At 30.8% G+C, this 18,730-nt stretch overlaps 1 protein-coding gene and 1 long non-coding RNA gene across 2 annotated transcripts; both read right to left on the minus strand.

Moving 5' to 3' along the window:
• Positions 1-9,954: 9,954 nt before the first annotated feature.
• LOC133186969 (oncoprotein-induced transcript 3 protein-like) lies at positions 9,955-14,924 on the minus strand. The gene is made up of 8 exons (XM_061322347.1): positions 14,910-14,924; positions 14,598-14,616; positions 14,260-14,401; positions 13,926-14,041; positions 13,362-13,505; positions 10,736-10,944; positions 10,290-10,654; positions 9,955-10,191 (listed from the first exon to the last, which is right to left on the minus strand). Exons 1-8 carry the CDS (start codon positions 14,922-14,924, stop codon positions 9,987-9,989), a joined length of 1,215 nt encoding a protein of 404 aa, XP_061178331.1. The 3' UTR covers positions 9,955-9,986.
• Positions 14,925-15,031: 107 nt separating this feature from the next.
• LOC133187101 (uncharacterized) lies at positions 15,032-17,250 on the minus strand. Its single transcript, XR_009721124.1, has 3 exons — positions 17,113-17,250; positions 16,564-16,685; positions 15,032-15,103 (listed from the first exon to the last, which is right to left on the minus strand). It is a non-coding gene; the product is annotated as an uncharacterized LOC133187101 (long non-coding RNA).
• Positions 17,251-18,730: the final 1,480 nt, after the last annotated feature.

Raw genomic sequence — 18,730 nt, forward strand, 5'->3', positions numbered from 1 at the left:
AAAAAAAAAAAAAAAAAAAACACGTAAAGTATAAATGGTGTCTTTTTAAAGGGAATGACAATTTAAAAGGAAATCTGTCAGGTGTCAAATCATTTTCGAAAATAAGTAAAAAGAATACAATGTATAATTTAAGAGAATGAAGAATAGAACGTACCGTCACAATAAAGATAGACAACATGAGAGCAGTTTGCAGTATTAAAAGTAACACTGCAATTCATTATATCAGGCGCAGAACACTGGATATTTACTGTGTTTCCATGATCAATGTTTGCGTTATCACTGTAGAAAATAAGAATTTATCAATTAAACTAAGATTATTCATATTTTATACAATAAAAATCTAGCTTCAGAGGAATTGCCATCTAAGAAACTTCACCTTGCTAATATACCGTAAAACGGTTAAGCGACCATCTAATTTTGGATTATTAGCGATGATCTTGGCAAGGCTACGAGAAACAATGACGCTTATTATCATATCACAAATATTCTCTCAAGAAATGAATATTAAATATATCCCTCATATCGCAAAAAGTTATTCACGTTCTTTTAGGAAAAAAAATCGCTTAATTTGCCGGTCGCTAAAATAACCCGTTATACGGTAATTAGTAAAACCTGATTACAAGTCTAATGAGTGGAGCTCCAATACCTTCCAACAACACCAAGATGGTAACCCTTTGAACGACAGAGTGCTTCACCAACTGTTCTGTCTCTAGAAGTGACGTCAGAACAGAGCTCCATATTAAACAGTCGAACACGGCCATAGTTTCCATATAGAAAATACACGTCGGTCTTCTGAAGAGTACCTTTCAAAAATTCGAACTGGTTGAACTTTTGATCTGCTTTAAAATTTGAAACTCATTTGTCTGTATACATGAATAATAAAAACTAAAAACTAAACGGCTTTGAGACTTAAACATAAAACCCCCAAAATTATTTTAATCTAAGATGGAGGGTGCTTATATTTATGTATATGGAAATTGAGGAAATTTTCATAGATCAACATTTTAGAATTATTCAGTATTGGATTAAATTTGACCGTTTGTAGGAGAAAGGTCGTGTCAAAATCATTATTTTTTTCCTTGACATAAAGAATAAAATATTACTTTTGCCATTCATAAATTTAAAAAGACTCAATGTTTTATTTTTGCATAAAAAATTAATATTACATAGAGTCCATCAGATGATACCACCAAATTTAGATAAATAATTTAACTGAAATATTGATATTGGCTAACCCAAATTTTCTCTTTTTTCTTAAATTTTCAGGGAATATATATTTTTTTAAAAATATACTTCGTATATTTCGATTTTTCTTTATTTTTACAGATAATGAATAGCAAAATGATATTGACACAAAAGGTTTGACTGTTTAATAAAAGAGAAACACTTTTCATTGAATTTTTGCTCAAATCCGTTCTGAGTTTGAAGAAGTTTTCAAAAGCTAACAAAATTGTAGTTTGTTTGGGAAATTGTATATGTTTGAAATATTTTGAACCTTTAGAGGTCGAATTTTCAGTAACCTCAGAAAATTCCTTTAAACAAGTTGACTATAAATTAATTTTTTTGTAGTTATTTTGAGAGGCAGAAAAGGAAATATTTTCATACGCCGCCTTTCCACTAAAATATAGTCCCTACTAGATTTCAAATTCAGTTTACCATTTCTATTTAAATTTGTATAATTATGAAAAGGAAATTAAATTGTTCTTTTGAATCCTTAACATCTTAATATTAAGGACATTTAAGCTGTTTTATTTTGAATATTTTATATAGTCAGAAACTAGACAAGAACCCCTCCTTCATTAAGATTCTGATATTCATAGTATTTTTCTGAACGACAGATGATACAAACAAACTTTCTTCAAAAATCAATTTTTCATTCAAATTTTCACAAAAATATCCTATAAAGTGATAGAAATTTACATAGACTGATAAGGATGACGGCGAAAAGGTAGAATTATTAATATCATAGAAAGTTGACATTTATTAATATTTAAGAAACCTTATATTTTTATCATTTACGAGCAAAATATGCCCAAAATATATATCAATCCAGACATCATTTTTCTCTTTTTATCATCTGTTCTTGATTCTCAGAACCTTTATTTTGAACATGAAAAATCAAAAGAATTAGAAATAAGTTCTATCACTGGCTATTTCCTCCACTTAGATTTCCTTATAAATAGAAAAGTAAATTTTACAAGAACCATAAATGGAACATGGAGTGATTCACAGCAACTTTTGTACAAAAAATATTTAGGCTTCATCAATTTATTTAAGAATAGCAGTCTAAAGACTGTTATTAACCTGTGAATGCCAACTTACTGTTACTAACTTGTGATGGCTCCATAATATCAGATTTATATTAATATGTTACCAATTCAATTATAAACAGACGATTTAACGATCATTTTAATTATTAGCATTTGTCACTATAAGTAATTCTGGCAGAAAATTAAGTGATGAAATTCTGCGCACAGTAAAATGATTGATTTGTTTTTTTTTAATTAAAGAAGTTATCTAAAGTTTCTAACTAAACTTAGATTTTTTTGATAAATAAAATCAAGCCAAAACCACTCTATTTTTGTGATATCTTGGTTGTTTCGTAACCGTGTGATAAGAAAGTGGGGGAGGTCGAATTTAACGATGACAGATGATACCACGTGTCTATACTCAAATGTGATAAGATTTAGATTCATGTGCTTTAATAGTGCAATATGCATGTAAAAACGTTGTTCCTTATCGTGATACTCTGCTCAGTTCATATTTAAGTGAAAAATTTGCTTGTTAGTGTTATGTTTTTAAATAATAGGCATGATTCAGAAATAAAAGTTTATAAATTATATTAAAAAAAAGAGGTTACCTGAAATGGGTAGTTTTGAGACCCCTTGTGCACCTAGAAATTAACAATCAATATAAAAACACTATACGTCAAGAAACTCAACTTTTGTTTTCAAAACATTATCACACTCATTATTTTAATTACAAAATGTAGAGTAAAATTTAAGTTTAAAAAGAGTTCATACTTATGTGCTGGATTAAACAAGAGTGCTGAAAAGAGAAACAAATTAATTAATGGATCCTGTCGATCAAACCATGTTTATAAAGATTAAATGTTACAAATTGGATATTTTCTTCAATTTTTTGATGGTTATTATTTATATAACTCTTCCTAAATTGAGAAAAAAACCCTTTATATCTAATATCTATTACATTTTATATCTTCATAAATTTGTTTTTTACGGATGTACAAGTACTAAGTATAAACTAGGAAACTTGACAGATGCGGTTTAATAAGCATAATTTGTTTAAAATACTCGTTGAAAAATTTCTCTCCAATACTTGTTAAAAAGATCATTGGATGTGATCAGCAAACATAAATATAATCAAACTTAATTTATTCCATAAATTAAGTTATATATATATATATATATATATATATATATTAAACGAATAATAAATTTTAAACAATCCGTTTATTATGCAACTTAGACTTACCTCTATTTATGATTTTTTTTTTCTTCAAATTTATAAGTTTTCGAGTATAATGTAATTATAAAATTGTCTTACCATGAATATAAGAAATAGTTTCATCATTTTATCCTAAGATCACACTGAATTGATTTACCGAACTCTGGGTTGATATGTCACTTAATAACGTGTCCTTATTTACATAATGTACTCAAACTTCAAGTAATTGAATCCCTTACCACGTGACTTGAGAATGTATTTGAATACATCTATATTCCATGGAAGTAGATGGCAAAGGTCTGTTTTATTTTACAATTCTTTTACAATTTATCAAATAAGATCATTCAGGTAGGTTCTTTTCTCCGTGTTCTTTTAATGATTTTAAATGCAATAACATATCGACAACATTTAAATGAAAATTATGTATGGAAAAAAAACCCACCTTATCAAAGCACTTTTAGCTGGACCCGAATTTATCAAAAGAAATAAAGATCTGTGAGCACATTATCACCGTATCAAGGTTATTCATAACAATCCATAATACAATTGAAAAACAAAATTCCTTTTTCTGAAGAAGACAAAGGCCTCAACTAAAACAAATAAGTATTTTAAAAATGGAAGAAAATCGTTTTAACGTTGATTTCTTGTCTCCGAAGCAAGTCAGATTTTTACTCTTCGTAAAAAAATGGTGATTATTGTTCTTTTAAAACGCTTTGCATTTGTAAAGTGATAAATTTCTCACTTGGACGTAGAAAGTCTTGCAATAAATCCATTCAAACGTAGTTATATATTTCAATCTGGACGTAAAGTGAATTTTAACTATATGAAATGGAGATACCGAACAGTAATCAAGCTCAAACGTCCATTGAAACAATACAAATCGAGAGCAGGGCAAACAAGGACCTCTAAAACATCAGAGGTGGGATCAGGTGCCATGGAGGAGTAAGCATCCCCTGCCGACTGGTCACACCCGCCGTGTGCTCCTTGTCATGATGGGGCATTCGGAAAATCCATAGACAATTTAATGTGAAAATAATGGCCTAATAATTAGTATGGAAAACGTTAGTCAGCATTCGATTTAATGATGGATTGTATTTGCTGACAAGGTCATTGTATCGACCATAGAACTTGCGAAATGAAGACTTTAAACGATACTGTTGATATTCTTGTTTCATCAACTTGTTTGTCAATGGCTTGCCTCGTTTTAGAGATCGTTCGTACGTAGAGTATGCTCTTGCATATCGAATCAACCCCATATGCAGGTGATAAGGGTATATTGCTACTAACGTAAGAGAAGTTGACGATAGAAAGTTTTGTTGTTAGGTTATCATTAATGTCTTTTTCTAGTAAAATATCCAAATATGAAACTGATGTGTCAGACTCTTGAGTCATGTGTATATAAGTAAAATTAAAGTGTATCCACATATAATTTAATTTTTCATTCAAAATTTTACAATAATGTCCTAAAAAGTGATTAAAAAAATTGCAAAGATTTATAAGGATGGTTGCAGAAAGGTAGAAATTCGAACATCATAGAAAATCTACAATTTCTTAATTTTTGAATATATTTGAAATCTGCAACATTTACAACCAAAATAAGTCCAAAAATATATACCAATCCAGACTTCCTTTTTTTTTTTTATACCATCTGACTTTAAACAATCAATAATATCCAGAACGTAAAAACAAGACCTATAGATAAGATGCTAGATTAACCGTGGAACATAAATGTAAAGAGCAATCTAATCGATATATGATTAAAAATATAAATTGTTACAAACATTATGTTTGTGATCATATTTTTATTCTAACTGGAAAAAGTTCCTAGTCTTGTAAAAAATGAGTCACAGACAATTTATTTTGTGTTATATTCTACTTTTTTAAAATAATAAATGATTATGGTTTACTTGCCCAAAGATAATGAAATTTGGTGAAAGGGATTTTTTCGCAAGGAAATAAAATATCTTATTCAAAAAAGTGAATGTCCTATTTTAAAAAATAAATAAATAAAACGATAACATGCATCTTTTAGACATTGGACAACTTGTAGGAACTGTTCAGGTGTTCCTCATTTATGTGATCATAATATATTTGAATTCATCATTTACTTTTTGAAATATTTTGTAATATTCTAGCATCCTTACATTAAGAAACAAAAATATAATATATCAAATATATAACAAAAATGTCTATTTTATAACTCTAAACGTCATAAGTAACTTGCAACCTTTGATAAAATATCTGTAAAAGCATATTTTAAACGCTGATCATAAGCAACTAATTATTTCAAATCTTCTTTTCTTTTAATGCATTATTGATAAATTAATTTGCACCATCAAAAATTAAATTGTAACGAGGGAAACACCATATAAACAATTAATATTGAGCATTGAATTTAATCCATATTTCTTTCGCAAGACGCAGTTGTTTTCCAAATTGGTTTATTTATTTATTCTTTTCAACAAATGATCTATTATTTTCGTAATACAGGGTCCTAAAGTATTATCAAATGTTATATGTTTAATGTATAAAAGTACTTTAAAAATTCCTTCAATATGTCCTTTCCATTGCTTATGGTCTTAATCAATTTTCATTTCAATTATGTAAATATCAATATTTAACATGTTAAGATGTTTATCGTAGAGTGAGTAGGGTATTTAATGGAGGAATTCGAGAATGCTAATTTCAGAGTTACCTCAAAGAGATTAACATTGTGCAATGTCCTATTATCACACGCTGGTTTAATAACATTTGCATACACCTGTATATATAGCTTGGACAAAATTACTTTTCTATTTCCCAAAATCATCATAAAATTTGGTAATAATCTATTCTCTATGATTTTAACTATGTATTTCTTTTTTAATATCTATTTATTCGCTGCTATGTTTTCAGAGAAATAAAATATTCTTTACAAAAAATTAATGAATAATAGTAGGTATACACACTTCTGGTACCTCCGAGAAAATTTCACAGATGTTTTTTAACATATTTCTTTAATATCAGCTTGTTAAAATGTTCTTTAAAATTTCTCCTGAAACAGAATATTTGAACAAATATCATAAGATATAGTGTATATTGCGTTTATTGTAGAAAACTCCCAGCTGCCTATACACAGGCTTGTAACACGTGTCTTGATCGATGTCAATAACTTATCAAACAGTGTCCACATCAAGATAAAGGTATCAGACATCCGATAAACGGTCTACTTCAGTCGACAGAGGGTCACACTTAGTAGGTCATTCTCAGTATCTGCATTGTTTTGACGCTTAGTGGATGACCTCTTAATTCAAAAGACCTTAATCTTAATTTAAAAGTTTCAGTCATCAAAAGTTGTATTTCTTTTGCAATTGTAAAAGCCTGATATTATAACACCCCCCCCCCCACACACACACACAGAGAGAGAGAGAGAGAGAGAGAGAGAGAGAGAGAGAGAGATCTGATTAAATAACTCATATTTGTTAACAGTGAGAATCCTTTTGTTTTTAAATGACTCGATATTTCTCAGAGACAGAGACCAAGATCGATAATAAAATTAAATGTATTGGTCGCTTTAACGGCATCAGTGCATTCTGAACCTTTTAACACGCTTTAATAAGTTATGTCAAGAAGCATTGAAATCAAGTACTCTACGTGTATAAATCTCCATGCATTCAGATATTGAAAGCAATTTTGAAAGTTTTTATGTGTATACATGTATATCATTCATATATCCTAGGCATAGTAAAGTTGTCCAGATTACATTTCTATACTATCCATCTGCCTTTTTTTGTTCTTGGTGTTGACAAATAAAACTTTCCTTGATAAGTTCATACCTGGATCCAGACACCTGAATTTTACAGTGAAGGACAATCAGAAAATTTTGAAACTCTTTTTTAAAAACAAATGCATGGGGCGTTTATGTCTCCCAACTGATTCGATAAGCAAGAACATGCTCTGAGTACGATCTACTTATAAACTGAGGCAAGTAACTAACAAATAAGTTGATGTTGCAAGGCTTTCAACAACCCCGTTTAATGTCAGCTTTTTGCAAATCCTTCGGTCGTTACAATAACCTTGTTTGTAAATATAGCCTATCATTAGGTCTTATCTTGTCTGAAATGTTTCATACCATTTGTTAGGTCATTGCTTGTATACTAAATTTGACAATAGAGTTCTCCGTTCACCTGATCAATACATATGGCTCACTGTGGGTGTAACCGGTCAACAAGAGACGCTTACTCCTCCAAGGTACCTGATCCCATCTCTGGTGTTTCCAGGGATCCGTGTTTTTGCCCTGTTCATGGTTTGATTATAGTACTGTATTTCTGAGATTGATCACTGTTTGTTATCTTCACCTTTTACTGAAAACAAAAGCCAACTCATTTAAAAAAATCCACACTCTATCGCTTACTTGCCTTTGTTCAAAAAAATACTCGGAATATTGACAAGCCATGGTGGTTTAACTCGAACAAAACCAACAGAAAAAAGCAAACAAATCAAAATTAAAACAAACAAAAACAAAAAAAAACTACATGTACTGTGTTGAAAAAGGAGAAAATAATGATCGATGAAATGTGAAGATATCGAACAGTGATCATGTTCAAAGTCTTTCTACTAAAATACAAATTGTGAGCCGAGCCAGCAAGGAGGTGGGTCTCGACCGGTTAAACCTGCCCCTTATCATGATCTGGTAAACGGAAAAATCCGTAGATAATTCAATGTGAAAGTAATGGACTATAGATTGATAGGTTGCAAAGGTCATAAGAAAAAAAACAGAGAATATGTAAATTGAGATTATTAAAGAAAGCATCAGCTAATTTTTATTAGCCTGCTTCGGTTGAAAAAAAAAAGATTGTACTCGGAGCATGCTCCTGCGTACGGAATTCGCTGGGAGACATAAACACCATATGCAGGTTATAGTGTAATATTTTTTACATTATGAGGGAAGCTGACGATAGAAAAGTAAAAGTTGCCCCGGTTGTTATTTAATCCATATGTTAGTTGGCCATTAACGTCTATTGGTAGTAAAACATTCAAATATGAAACAGATGGGGAAGACTTTGTGTTGAGTTCAGTGGGATATATCGAGTCGATATACGATTGATTGATTGTATATAAAATGTTTTACGTCCCATTCGAGAATTTTTTCACTCATATGGAGACGTCACCATATATTGATGAAGGGCTTAAAATATAGACCTTTACTCCGCAATCAGGGTCATTGAGTAGTGAGAGTTCCTTATCGTGACAACACTTACCGTGGCAAGGGACCTCGGTTTTTAAGATCTCATCCGAAGGACCCGCAATTTTCACTTCAAAGTGCCGAGCGCTTGGCGAAGGAACAGTTGCTACCTATTTTTATCGACTTAGGTCAGTCGCTCAGTTATTCAAACACACGACCTTCCGATCAAGGAGCGAGTGCTCTACCGATTGAGCTACCGTGACGGTGAAATACGATTGAAATTAACTACCATTAATTGATAAGTCAATGTACAGGTATCTTAATGTCGAATTCAATGCCACAGCAAGAGCATGTAGAAATTTTGAATAAATTCTGCTAAAATAGAATACTGAAAAAAGTCGGCCATTAAAGGGTACAACTATTACCCATCAGATTTCCAAGTCTTCAAAATCTACATAGATAATAAGGAACTCAAGCATCCTCTTAATAATCCCTTCAGAGTACTTCTGTATAGAATGAAAATATTTTAACATCAATTTCGTAAGATATGTACATTTCGAAGTTCCATTTTTATTGAAAAAGCAGTTCAGAAAGACTGTTTTTTTTATTTATCGTTAAGAATGGTTGCATCTATTGTTGAAGTCATACATCAAGTTAATTCCATATGTATAGAATAATTTTTTTTAAATAGTTACATGTACATAATTAAGGATTCGGAGAGTTTTTAAGTATGACACTGACAGTCAGTTTTGTAAACTAACTGAATATTAAGATTTCGTTACAATAACAGAATTCAAGAACGAAACATGTAATAACAATTTTTTGAGAAGACTTAGAGTTATAATATACTCTAACTACTGAAAAGAAAAAAAGAGTCTTCGTACCATATATATTTTGTTACTTAATTGTAAATGTATATTTTGTAATTTTGTCTCCCTATTTTTATAAATACAAGGGGAGAAATAACCACGGAGAATACAACTCCCAAGGCCATGGAAGTTATAGTATCAATCCGAGAAAACAGCAACTCCCAAAGCTATGGAAATTATAGTATCAATCTGATAAAATAGCAACTCCAAAGCTATGGAAATTATAGTATCAATCCGAGAAAAAGCAACTCCCAAAGCTATGGAAATTATAGTATCAATCCATGTTTTGGTGGTTTTTATCTGAAAAAATTTGAAAAAGCAATATGAGGATATTGTCCGTTAAGTAATACTAAAAGAGGATTTCAATTTGCTTTGTACAATTGAGGGGCATTTTTATATAGGTACGTACAAAAAACTGAAATAACTGCAGAAACATAATGCATAAATACTTGCCATTGTTTACTTTGCTCATCAAACACTTCATCCTAGAAAGGTTTTCCAACCCTTTTCATCGTGCTGTTGTGACATCTAGTTTCACATGCAGGGGAAAGTTCGTTCGTTTGACAGACAGTGGCAGTGCAATGCAGTTCTAAGGAACCCTCATTTGATGCATATTCGAAGTACTGGAAGGCAAAATGGGTCTCATGGGCGCTCTGAGACAGAAGAATAGCATTTGGATCTATTACACATCTGAAAAATATTTGAGTTTAAAACACTGATAACAAAATATAGAGGATTACATGATTGTTATAAAAACAGGTCATAATAAATATTTTGAAAAAAATTACCCATTCTTAATGATGAAATAGACCATGTTTGGATCAGTTGATAATGCTGGTGTTGTATAGCAGTTTGATAGCCTCGTTTTAGAATGACTGTCCTTGTCGTCACTGTATGCTCGAACATAAACCTTCTCCCCAACTTTCGAACTGTTCAGAGTTTTTACATGCAAGTAGGAAGGATCAGAAAAGAACTGAACATGTAAAGGCTGATCAAAATGTATGGAAGCATTGTTGGTAAATGGACCATTTGGAAATACTTTTGTACAGTTGACTGTCAAACGAAATCGGTGTTCACGAACGATGAAATGATAGTGCTTATCGTGAACGGCGTAGACTAATACATTCTGGTAATTGATCCCTTCTGCTATATACTGAATAATAAGATAAATCATTATGCATTTTAAGATTTAAAGTAAACAATTTATATAATTTAATCTTATCTGATTACATACCATCTCCTTTGTTTGGCATCCAGTGAACTCTTGTTGAAAAATTATATAGTCTCCATTTACAAATCCGGTACAATTTTCGTTATCTTGTCCAATGTAGATATCATTGACCTTTAAATCTGGGTATTCATTACGTATATTTGGAAGATAAAGAGTAATATTCCATGCATCATCAAGACATCCAACCGTCACAACGCTTTCTGGCTCAAAGACTGCAAAAATATCTGTTATTTATTAACCTATGAGGATTTTTCAACCAATCATTGCATAATTTTACGATGCAAATTATATCGGTAAAGAAAAATACTCATCATTCAAGTGTTAATTTCCTTCTCTACCAAAGTGAAGTTGATTCTGATTATTGTAAAATTCAAATGCCTAGATCCCATTACAAAAAGGGAAGAAAGTTGATTAAAATGAAGTATAGCAAGTATGGACAGTGTTAAAATTCTTCTGGCTTTGAACAGAATAGCATAAAGAAGTTTTCACATGATACAAAAGTGTGAAAAGTACAGGTCATTTCTTCTATTTGTCAAAAATATCAAATGTAGATATTCGAGGCCTTTACATGTAATTATTTGCTAACACTATACAATTGTAATCCGTGTTTCTCCACATTCACGCAAATGTGTGTGTTCTTGAGAGAGGAGATTTTCAAATATTGGCAAAAGGAGAGTATCACTTTAATTAAGTTTTTAGAAGCAACGTTATTTCCATATATGAGAGGCATTTGAAAAGTTCAGAGAACTGTTAAATAAGATATTTACTGTTTAATGGAAGTTAATGAGTTTGATATAATTGAAAAGAGCTGGAAAATGTGCACTTATTTCGACGTCACTTTGTTATCTTTATGACGTAATAATTTCGAATATGACGTCAGAATCCCGTGTGTTTAGTATAATGAAATGTCGCTTTTTTTGTCCACATGAGAACAACGGAATAGGATTGTCAACAGACTCCTTGAAAAAAATTTTCAAAGAAACTTTGCATGGAGCTAGAGTATGACTGTAAGAATGGTATAAATCCGCAACTCCACATTTCATTTTATGTTTGGTTTATAAGTACGGCTTATGACCGGTCACGTTATCACAGACATTCATAAAATATATTTATTCATATGATGTAACCGGGCTATAGGTCTATCATATAGCTCTCCACTGTATTAAACAAAACATATTCTGTATAAAACTGAAGTGTAGCAATGCTGTTTTCCACAAATGTATCTTGAGTATCAGGACCATTACTGTTTATGAATAAAACGTACAAAAGTCTTTTTTCAGACTTGTTTCTGTGCGTAATTTTTTTTTTTCATATTTTTCCAACTTGAGCGATCCAAAACTCATTATTGCTTTTAATAACATGCTATGTTTGACACACTCTTAAACCACCTACGAAATATAGGAGCTCCTGAATATAACTCCGTATTACAGACTGTAGACTGTAAACATTCTCTCAACTGGCAATTGTGTTCGTTAGCGTGCATCCAAGTAATGAACAAAAGTTGAGTTTAAAATTTTAATTTGCTGAAAGTGTCTCGTTAATTTATGATGATCAGTGTGCTACACAGGGATTCTGACGTCATTTTCGGAGTAACGTCACAGTATGTGTATATTTTTCTGATCTTTTCAATATAAAACTCACTAATTTCTGTTAAACGGTTAATATTTTATTTAAACATTTCTCAGAACTTTTCAAATACCCCTCGTAAACTTACCTCCCGATGTTGCGCAAGTAAAAGAACTTTGTCCAAGTTTTACGAAAGAAATTACGACAAAGTCCAAACGTTATTTAGGAGTAACTTTGTGTTTTACTCTAATTTAAAAATAGTAGTAATCTTTTAAAAATAATTTTGAAAGAAATGTTATGCAAGCAAATATTTTTGGATAGAATAATTGAATTTGAAAGAATTTCCAATCATCAGAAGGTTTTGGTTCTTTTCTAAGACGGAACCCAGACGTCTAAGATGAGAAAGAAGCCCTATTGGTTTGATTTCATTTAGTTGATGGTCAACTTTTGTACCAGGTTTTATTGAAATTAAACTATACATATATTTTGAAATAGCGTGTACACCATATTAAATGTTAAATAATCAAGGAAACATCGCTCATTGTAATTTAAAAAAAGACTGACATGTAAAAATGTGCATTGATAGTCTACATTGTATTTGTTTACCAAGTTTCACTGAAATAGGAAAATAATTGTAGGAAGTATGCCGTTTCGAACATGTGTCAAAGGTTTTCATTTTTAGTAATTATAGTAACACTGGTAATCAAAATAAAAAACAAACAGAACTATGCATCTTGATGTATTCCATTTGTATATTTGAAAAAAAAAACTAAATAAAATTGCATCACTTTGAAAGTCGTTCGCATATTATTCTATTTTAAAACAGCAACATCGAACAAATAAAAAAAATTGATATAAAGAATAGTGAATCTCTGTTTAGTGTATTTGCGCACCAAATTCGATTAGTATTGGATTAAAATTGAACAAGAAGTAGCATCTGGGGAAAAAATCAAACAAACAAGCATGAAGACGGCAATACACCTTCGTTACCAACGGATAAGCTGTTCTGGTGTCTGACCAAATAAGGAATCTTTCACATTTTTTTTTTTAAAATTCAACTCACTAGTAGAGTTTTCACAGGTTTCCCCAATGTAACCATCCAAACACGTACAGTGATAGGCCTCATAGGGTGAGTTTTGATGACAGCTTCCACCATTTTGACAGGGATTGTTATGACACCCAATACTCGTGGTTGTCATTACCGGTCCTAATAATGTTGAAATGCAAGAAAAGTTTCATAAAATGAAATATGAAGATAACGAACAGTATTCAATCTCGAAAGTCTAATAAAACAGTACAATTTTGGAGCAGAGCAAACACGGACCTCAAAAATTAAGAGGTGGGATCAGGTACCATGAAGGAGTGAACATCCCCTGCCGGTCAAAATATATCTCAAATTCTTTCTTTTGAAATTTTTATTTTCAAACTGATCTAATGAAACAGTTTTTTTTTTAATAAGTCCTGGTTGAAGAAATTAGGTTGTACTTTTAAATAATTCAATTGCTTTTCTCTGATTTTTTTAAATTAAGCTTTGATAAATTTTTCAAAATAAACAAAAGTTATTGATGATATTTTTGTTTATTTTAGGGTTTGTTTTAATAGACTCTATACGTTGCTTAGCACTCACCCTTGCAGTGAATATTGACCACTTCGATACAAATATGCGAGACGGTATAGCAGGAAGACAGCAAGTTTGTCCTACAGTTTATACGTTCTGTTTGATATCGATTGTATGCAAAACCCCTGCAATAAAAATATATAAGTATATACAATTATCATCGCTTAATTACAGATACTTTTCATGTTCAAATACCATGCCGTTTGAATACAAAAATTGATTTAGATCGTTGCAATTTTCATTAAAATTACATTTAACCATCTATATAAAATAAATATTTTATGACAAAAGAAATAAGGGATGAAGGTCGGTTCATATCTGGTAATATAGGATTGGATATTACTTGGTAAATGAACTGTAGTGCAGGCCTTTTGCTTGACACAGTGCTTCTCCTGCATTTTCTGTGAAGGTGTCATAACAAATCTCCAATGAGTTAATTTTTACCCTTCCGCCGTATGGAAAAGCAAAAAAGATGCCCCTCGCTCCTAAAAAGAGTGTTCAAAAAATATTCCATGAATTTATTTCACAAAGTCATTCATATTTAATCACATTTATATGTCATACAAAAAATATATATACAGACAGAGTGAACATTCTAAGTCATTCGTTTTTGCTTATTATGACAAGCTAACATGCATGAGACGTATGTAGTAGAATGTCATTACTATGAAAATTTTAAACCATGAATGAAGGCAAACATCTGAAGATAACAATTCAACAATTATCATTTCCAAAAATTGAATGCAACAAATTAACCCGACCAAAGGATAGAATAAAATGTCGTACAAAAAATGTTAAATAGCGCAATAAATTACCAAAATACATATGTTACAAAATACCTACTATTGCTTATTACATTTTACATTACAAATAAAAAAAAATCATGTATTTTGAAAACCAGTAGCTTTGAAGAGTACCACAAATCTCTATAAAGGCACAAAACGTGAAAATTTCTCTACACTGTTTATTGAAGTACTTATAAAATTGACTTACCGACAGTGACACCATGAACTACAAAAATTATATTTAAAAAGATACATGTGTATATATTAAAATGGACATTATTATTTCTATATTGTATATTAGTTTTTCTATATGTTGATATGTGTAAGTACCCGGAAAGCTCGTCGTTGTGATTCCTGAAGTAAAAAGACTTGATTCTGATTTTGGTTTTAGCGTCGTGTGTGCTGTAAAGTACAAAAACAGAATAGTATAATGAAATAATTCACAGGATGAGAAAGCTTTTTTGAACACAAAATACATATCCAGTTTCCTTCTCAATAGTATCCAAATTACAAAATAGTATTGCAAATTTGTCCAAAACGTGCTATGTAAATTGTGCTGTTTGTAATCATCGTCGATTAATGATATTAAAAATCATGTTAATATTATAATTAATGATATAATTTATATTCCAATTATTGTTCATTTACTAATAGAAACCGATTATTTATCATTTTGTAAGGGATGAAATATCAAGATAACGAACAGTAATCAAGCACAAAAGGCCATCAGAACAGTACATATTGGGAGCAGACTAAACAATTATCTTCAAAATCATCAGAAGTGGGATCAGGTGCCATGGAGGAGTAAGCATCCCTGTCGACCGGTCACACCCCCATGTCTCTTTGCCATTATTTCGTAAACGGAAAAATCCGTAAGACAGTTCAGTGTGAAAATAATGGCCTAACAATTTGTATGAAAAAAAAACCAACATTCGACTAAACGATAGATTGTATTTGCCAACAAGGTCATCGAATTAACCATAGAATTTGCGAAAGGTTGACTTTAAACGAGACTGTTGTTATCCTTGTATCATCAACGTATCCTTGTATCATCAACTAAGCTTGCCTCGTTTTACAAAGTGTTCTTTCATAGAACATGCTGTTGCGTATTGAATCAACTTGGAGACAAACTCAGGTGGTAATGGTATATTGCTACATAAATAAGAGAAGATGACAAAGAAAAGTTGAAGTCATCACTTTTTTATAAAGTTAGGTTGTTAGTTTGCCATTAATGTTTTTCTCTAGTGAAATATCTAAAAATGAAACAATGTGTCAGACTCTGTGGCGTCTTTTATTTCAATTTCAAAGGGATATATCAAATCAACGTAGGAATAAAAAAAAACGTAATTGTTTAATTGGTAAAAATTGTTAATTGATAAAACGTTGTTGATATAACTACATGTAATTGTCGAATTAAAGCCTACAGCAAGAGACTTCTTCTTTTCATGTAGTTTTTAAATAAATTCTGTTTCATATGAAAAAAATGGGTCTGCTAACAGCAGGGCGCAATTAGTACCCTCGCGAATTCCAACAGATTGCAGGAGGATTTGATCTCGAAAAACTACATACATATTGTCAATCAGAAACTCAAGCATCTTTTAAATATCAACTTCGGAGAACTTGTGTAAAATCAGAATGTTTTTAACAAAATAATTTTGCTTTTGATTTAAATGAAAAAAGTGTGTTAATGAACAAATTTTACAGAAAAAGAAAAAAAATATATATACATGTATAAAGGTCTACAATCATATTCAAAGACATTTTTTGCAATTGCAAGTGGTTTTTATTTTCGAATTCGGAATTATAAATTAGAAATGTGCTTTCTAAAGAAAATCTTATAAATTTTTAATAGATTTGCTTACTAGAACAGTGGATGTAGACAACATTACGACAATAGGTTTTTGGGGTCTTTAATGAACAGGAAGTCAGATCTGGTGCAGAGCAAAATATATCTGCGTACGGAATCGTTAGGTAGACAAGGGCACTGAATAAAGAAAATAAATAATTTCATTTGCAATAAACCAATAAAATTATTTATGTTGTTATCTGTTACAGATATAAGAAGATTTCTACATGTATAACTTGAAGTTAGTAGTTATATGAAATAAAAATATTCGAAGAATATGGACCATGTGAATAGAAAACTCAGTAATCTATTTGACGTAAATGTATAAAAAGTGATTGGCCTTGAACCTGACAGAATGTTATTTGAAAATTATAATGTTTGTTATGAAACTGTGGACATAAGTAATCAATGGTTCAAATACATTCCCTTAGACTTGTAAGAAAGTATGGCCTACTTACAATAATTTAACCTTTTTTGGCAAGTGACCTTGAAAAGATGTATTATTATTTATGACTTTGATAAGCAGTAACAGGAAGAAAAACAAATTTTATATAAATATATAAACCTTTCATGGGAAGAATATATAAAGCCCTTAGCTGAACACAGCGCCTTGCCAGCAGTTGAGGTGAATGTGTCAAAACATATCTGTTTACCCCGAACTTCCACTCTCCCGGCTTGTGTAAACACAAATTTTATGTCATATAACACTGAAAAATTAAATATAATCACGAATATTACAGAATTCTTCTGTACACATTTGTAATTCTATAGTGGTCAATCAAGAATGCATAACTGTTTAAAACTAGTATCAACATTAACACGATATCATTGCAGGAAATAAAATGATTTTTTTTTTCTATGGAACGCCACAAATCTTTGGGACGAAAAATATGAAATTTATGATGAAGGGGTATAAGGATTCATCAAAATGACATCTACCTAGTTTTCTTGTTGTTCCTGTAAACCAATCAAATTTTCTTTATGAAAATATAATTACTCAAAAAGGCAAGAAAAACTCAAATAGAAGACATGAACAAATTTTGGATTCTACATCTATTTTCTGAGACGTCGAAATTATACTTAAAATACGTTTTAAAACACATTTAGATTCATATAGACTGGAAACGATATGCATAAACTAATACAGATTATTAAAAAAGAAAAAGTTACACGGTACCAAATTATGTAGACATGTGAATGTGATTCACTCACCAATAGTAGTTGTCTTCGTCACGTGACTTACAGGACCGGACGGTGGTGCGTGGGATGAGTGAACAGCTCCTTTATCTAGGAAATTGATGAGTTTAATGAACATGAACTGCTAAATATGTTCGTATTTAAGAGTGTTTTTTTTTTTTTTTTGGCAAGTTCATGAAGGTATGAACTAAACCTTTTTACCCAGATAGTTCATCAAGCGTGTAAGAGCTTCTTGAAAGATATGCTAGGATGGAAAATATCATGTCATACCCCCATGAGCTTCTAAATCTAAAATACATTACTTTTATTTACATTCTAACTATCCATTGACTTCCAACATGTTTCTTCGTTTTATTTTAAAGTAGAACCGCCTGACAATATCATTGCTCACAAGTTGCAGTTAATGCGGATAAGAACCTAATTACTAGTATTAAAGAGATATCGCAACTTATGAAAAAATATTTTGACGTAGAATACATGTCAACTACTGAAATCTTTGAGAGTATCTCAATTTAATGAAGGGATTATAGTTAAGGTACATGTATAGTCCCGCTTGATGAATACTGCATTTATTATTAGTTATCTAATTAGGGTAAAAAACATCTATTCTGTGGAACTTAATATCGAACGTATATTTTATATAAATATTTTGCTTTTGTTTTGCATCCTATAATAGTTCTTTTTCGTTTTGTTTTGATTTGGTTTTGCTTTGATTTTTTGTTGTTGTTGTTTTATTTTTCGTCATGCAATAAAAAAATTTACATACCGTCACAATACAAATAAACAACATATGAACAATGGTTGATGTGTTGAGTAACTCTACAATGAGTAATGTTTGCCGAGGAACAAGAAATGTCTAGTGTGTTGTAATTATCTGTGTTTAATCTATCCCTGAAAGAAAATTTCAAAAATATAATACATATGTTGCAAATATAAAATAGAAATAATGCCCGAGATTAAAAATAAATATTTTCACAGAATACTAA

This window comes from Saccostrea echinata, unplaced genomic scaffold, assembly GCF_033153115.1.
Source record: "Saccostrea echinata isolate AGI-Se365-2 ecotype Australia unplaced genomic scaffold, CSIRO_AGI_Sech_v1 ptg000014l, whole genome shotgun sequence".
NCBI classification, from domain to species: domain Eukaryota; kingdom Metazoa; phylum Mollusca; class Bivalvia; order Ostreida; family Ostreidae; genus Saccostrea; species Saccostrea echinata.

Coding starts and splice junctions, on each gene's coding strand:
- LOC133186969 (XM_061322347.1), bottom strand. Junction 13,506..13,925: donor GGTCAATATTCACTGCAAGG/GTGAGTGCTAAG, acceptor CAACATTATTAG/GACCGGTAATGACAACCACG. Junction 10,655..10,735: donor GATGCCAAACAAAGGAGATG/GTATGTAATCAG, acceptor CTTATTATTCAG/TATATAGCAGAAGGGATCAA.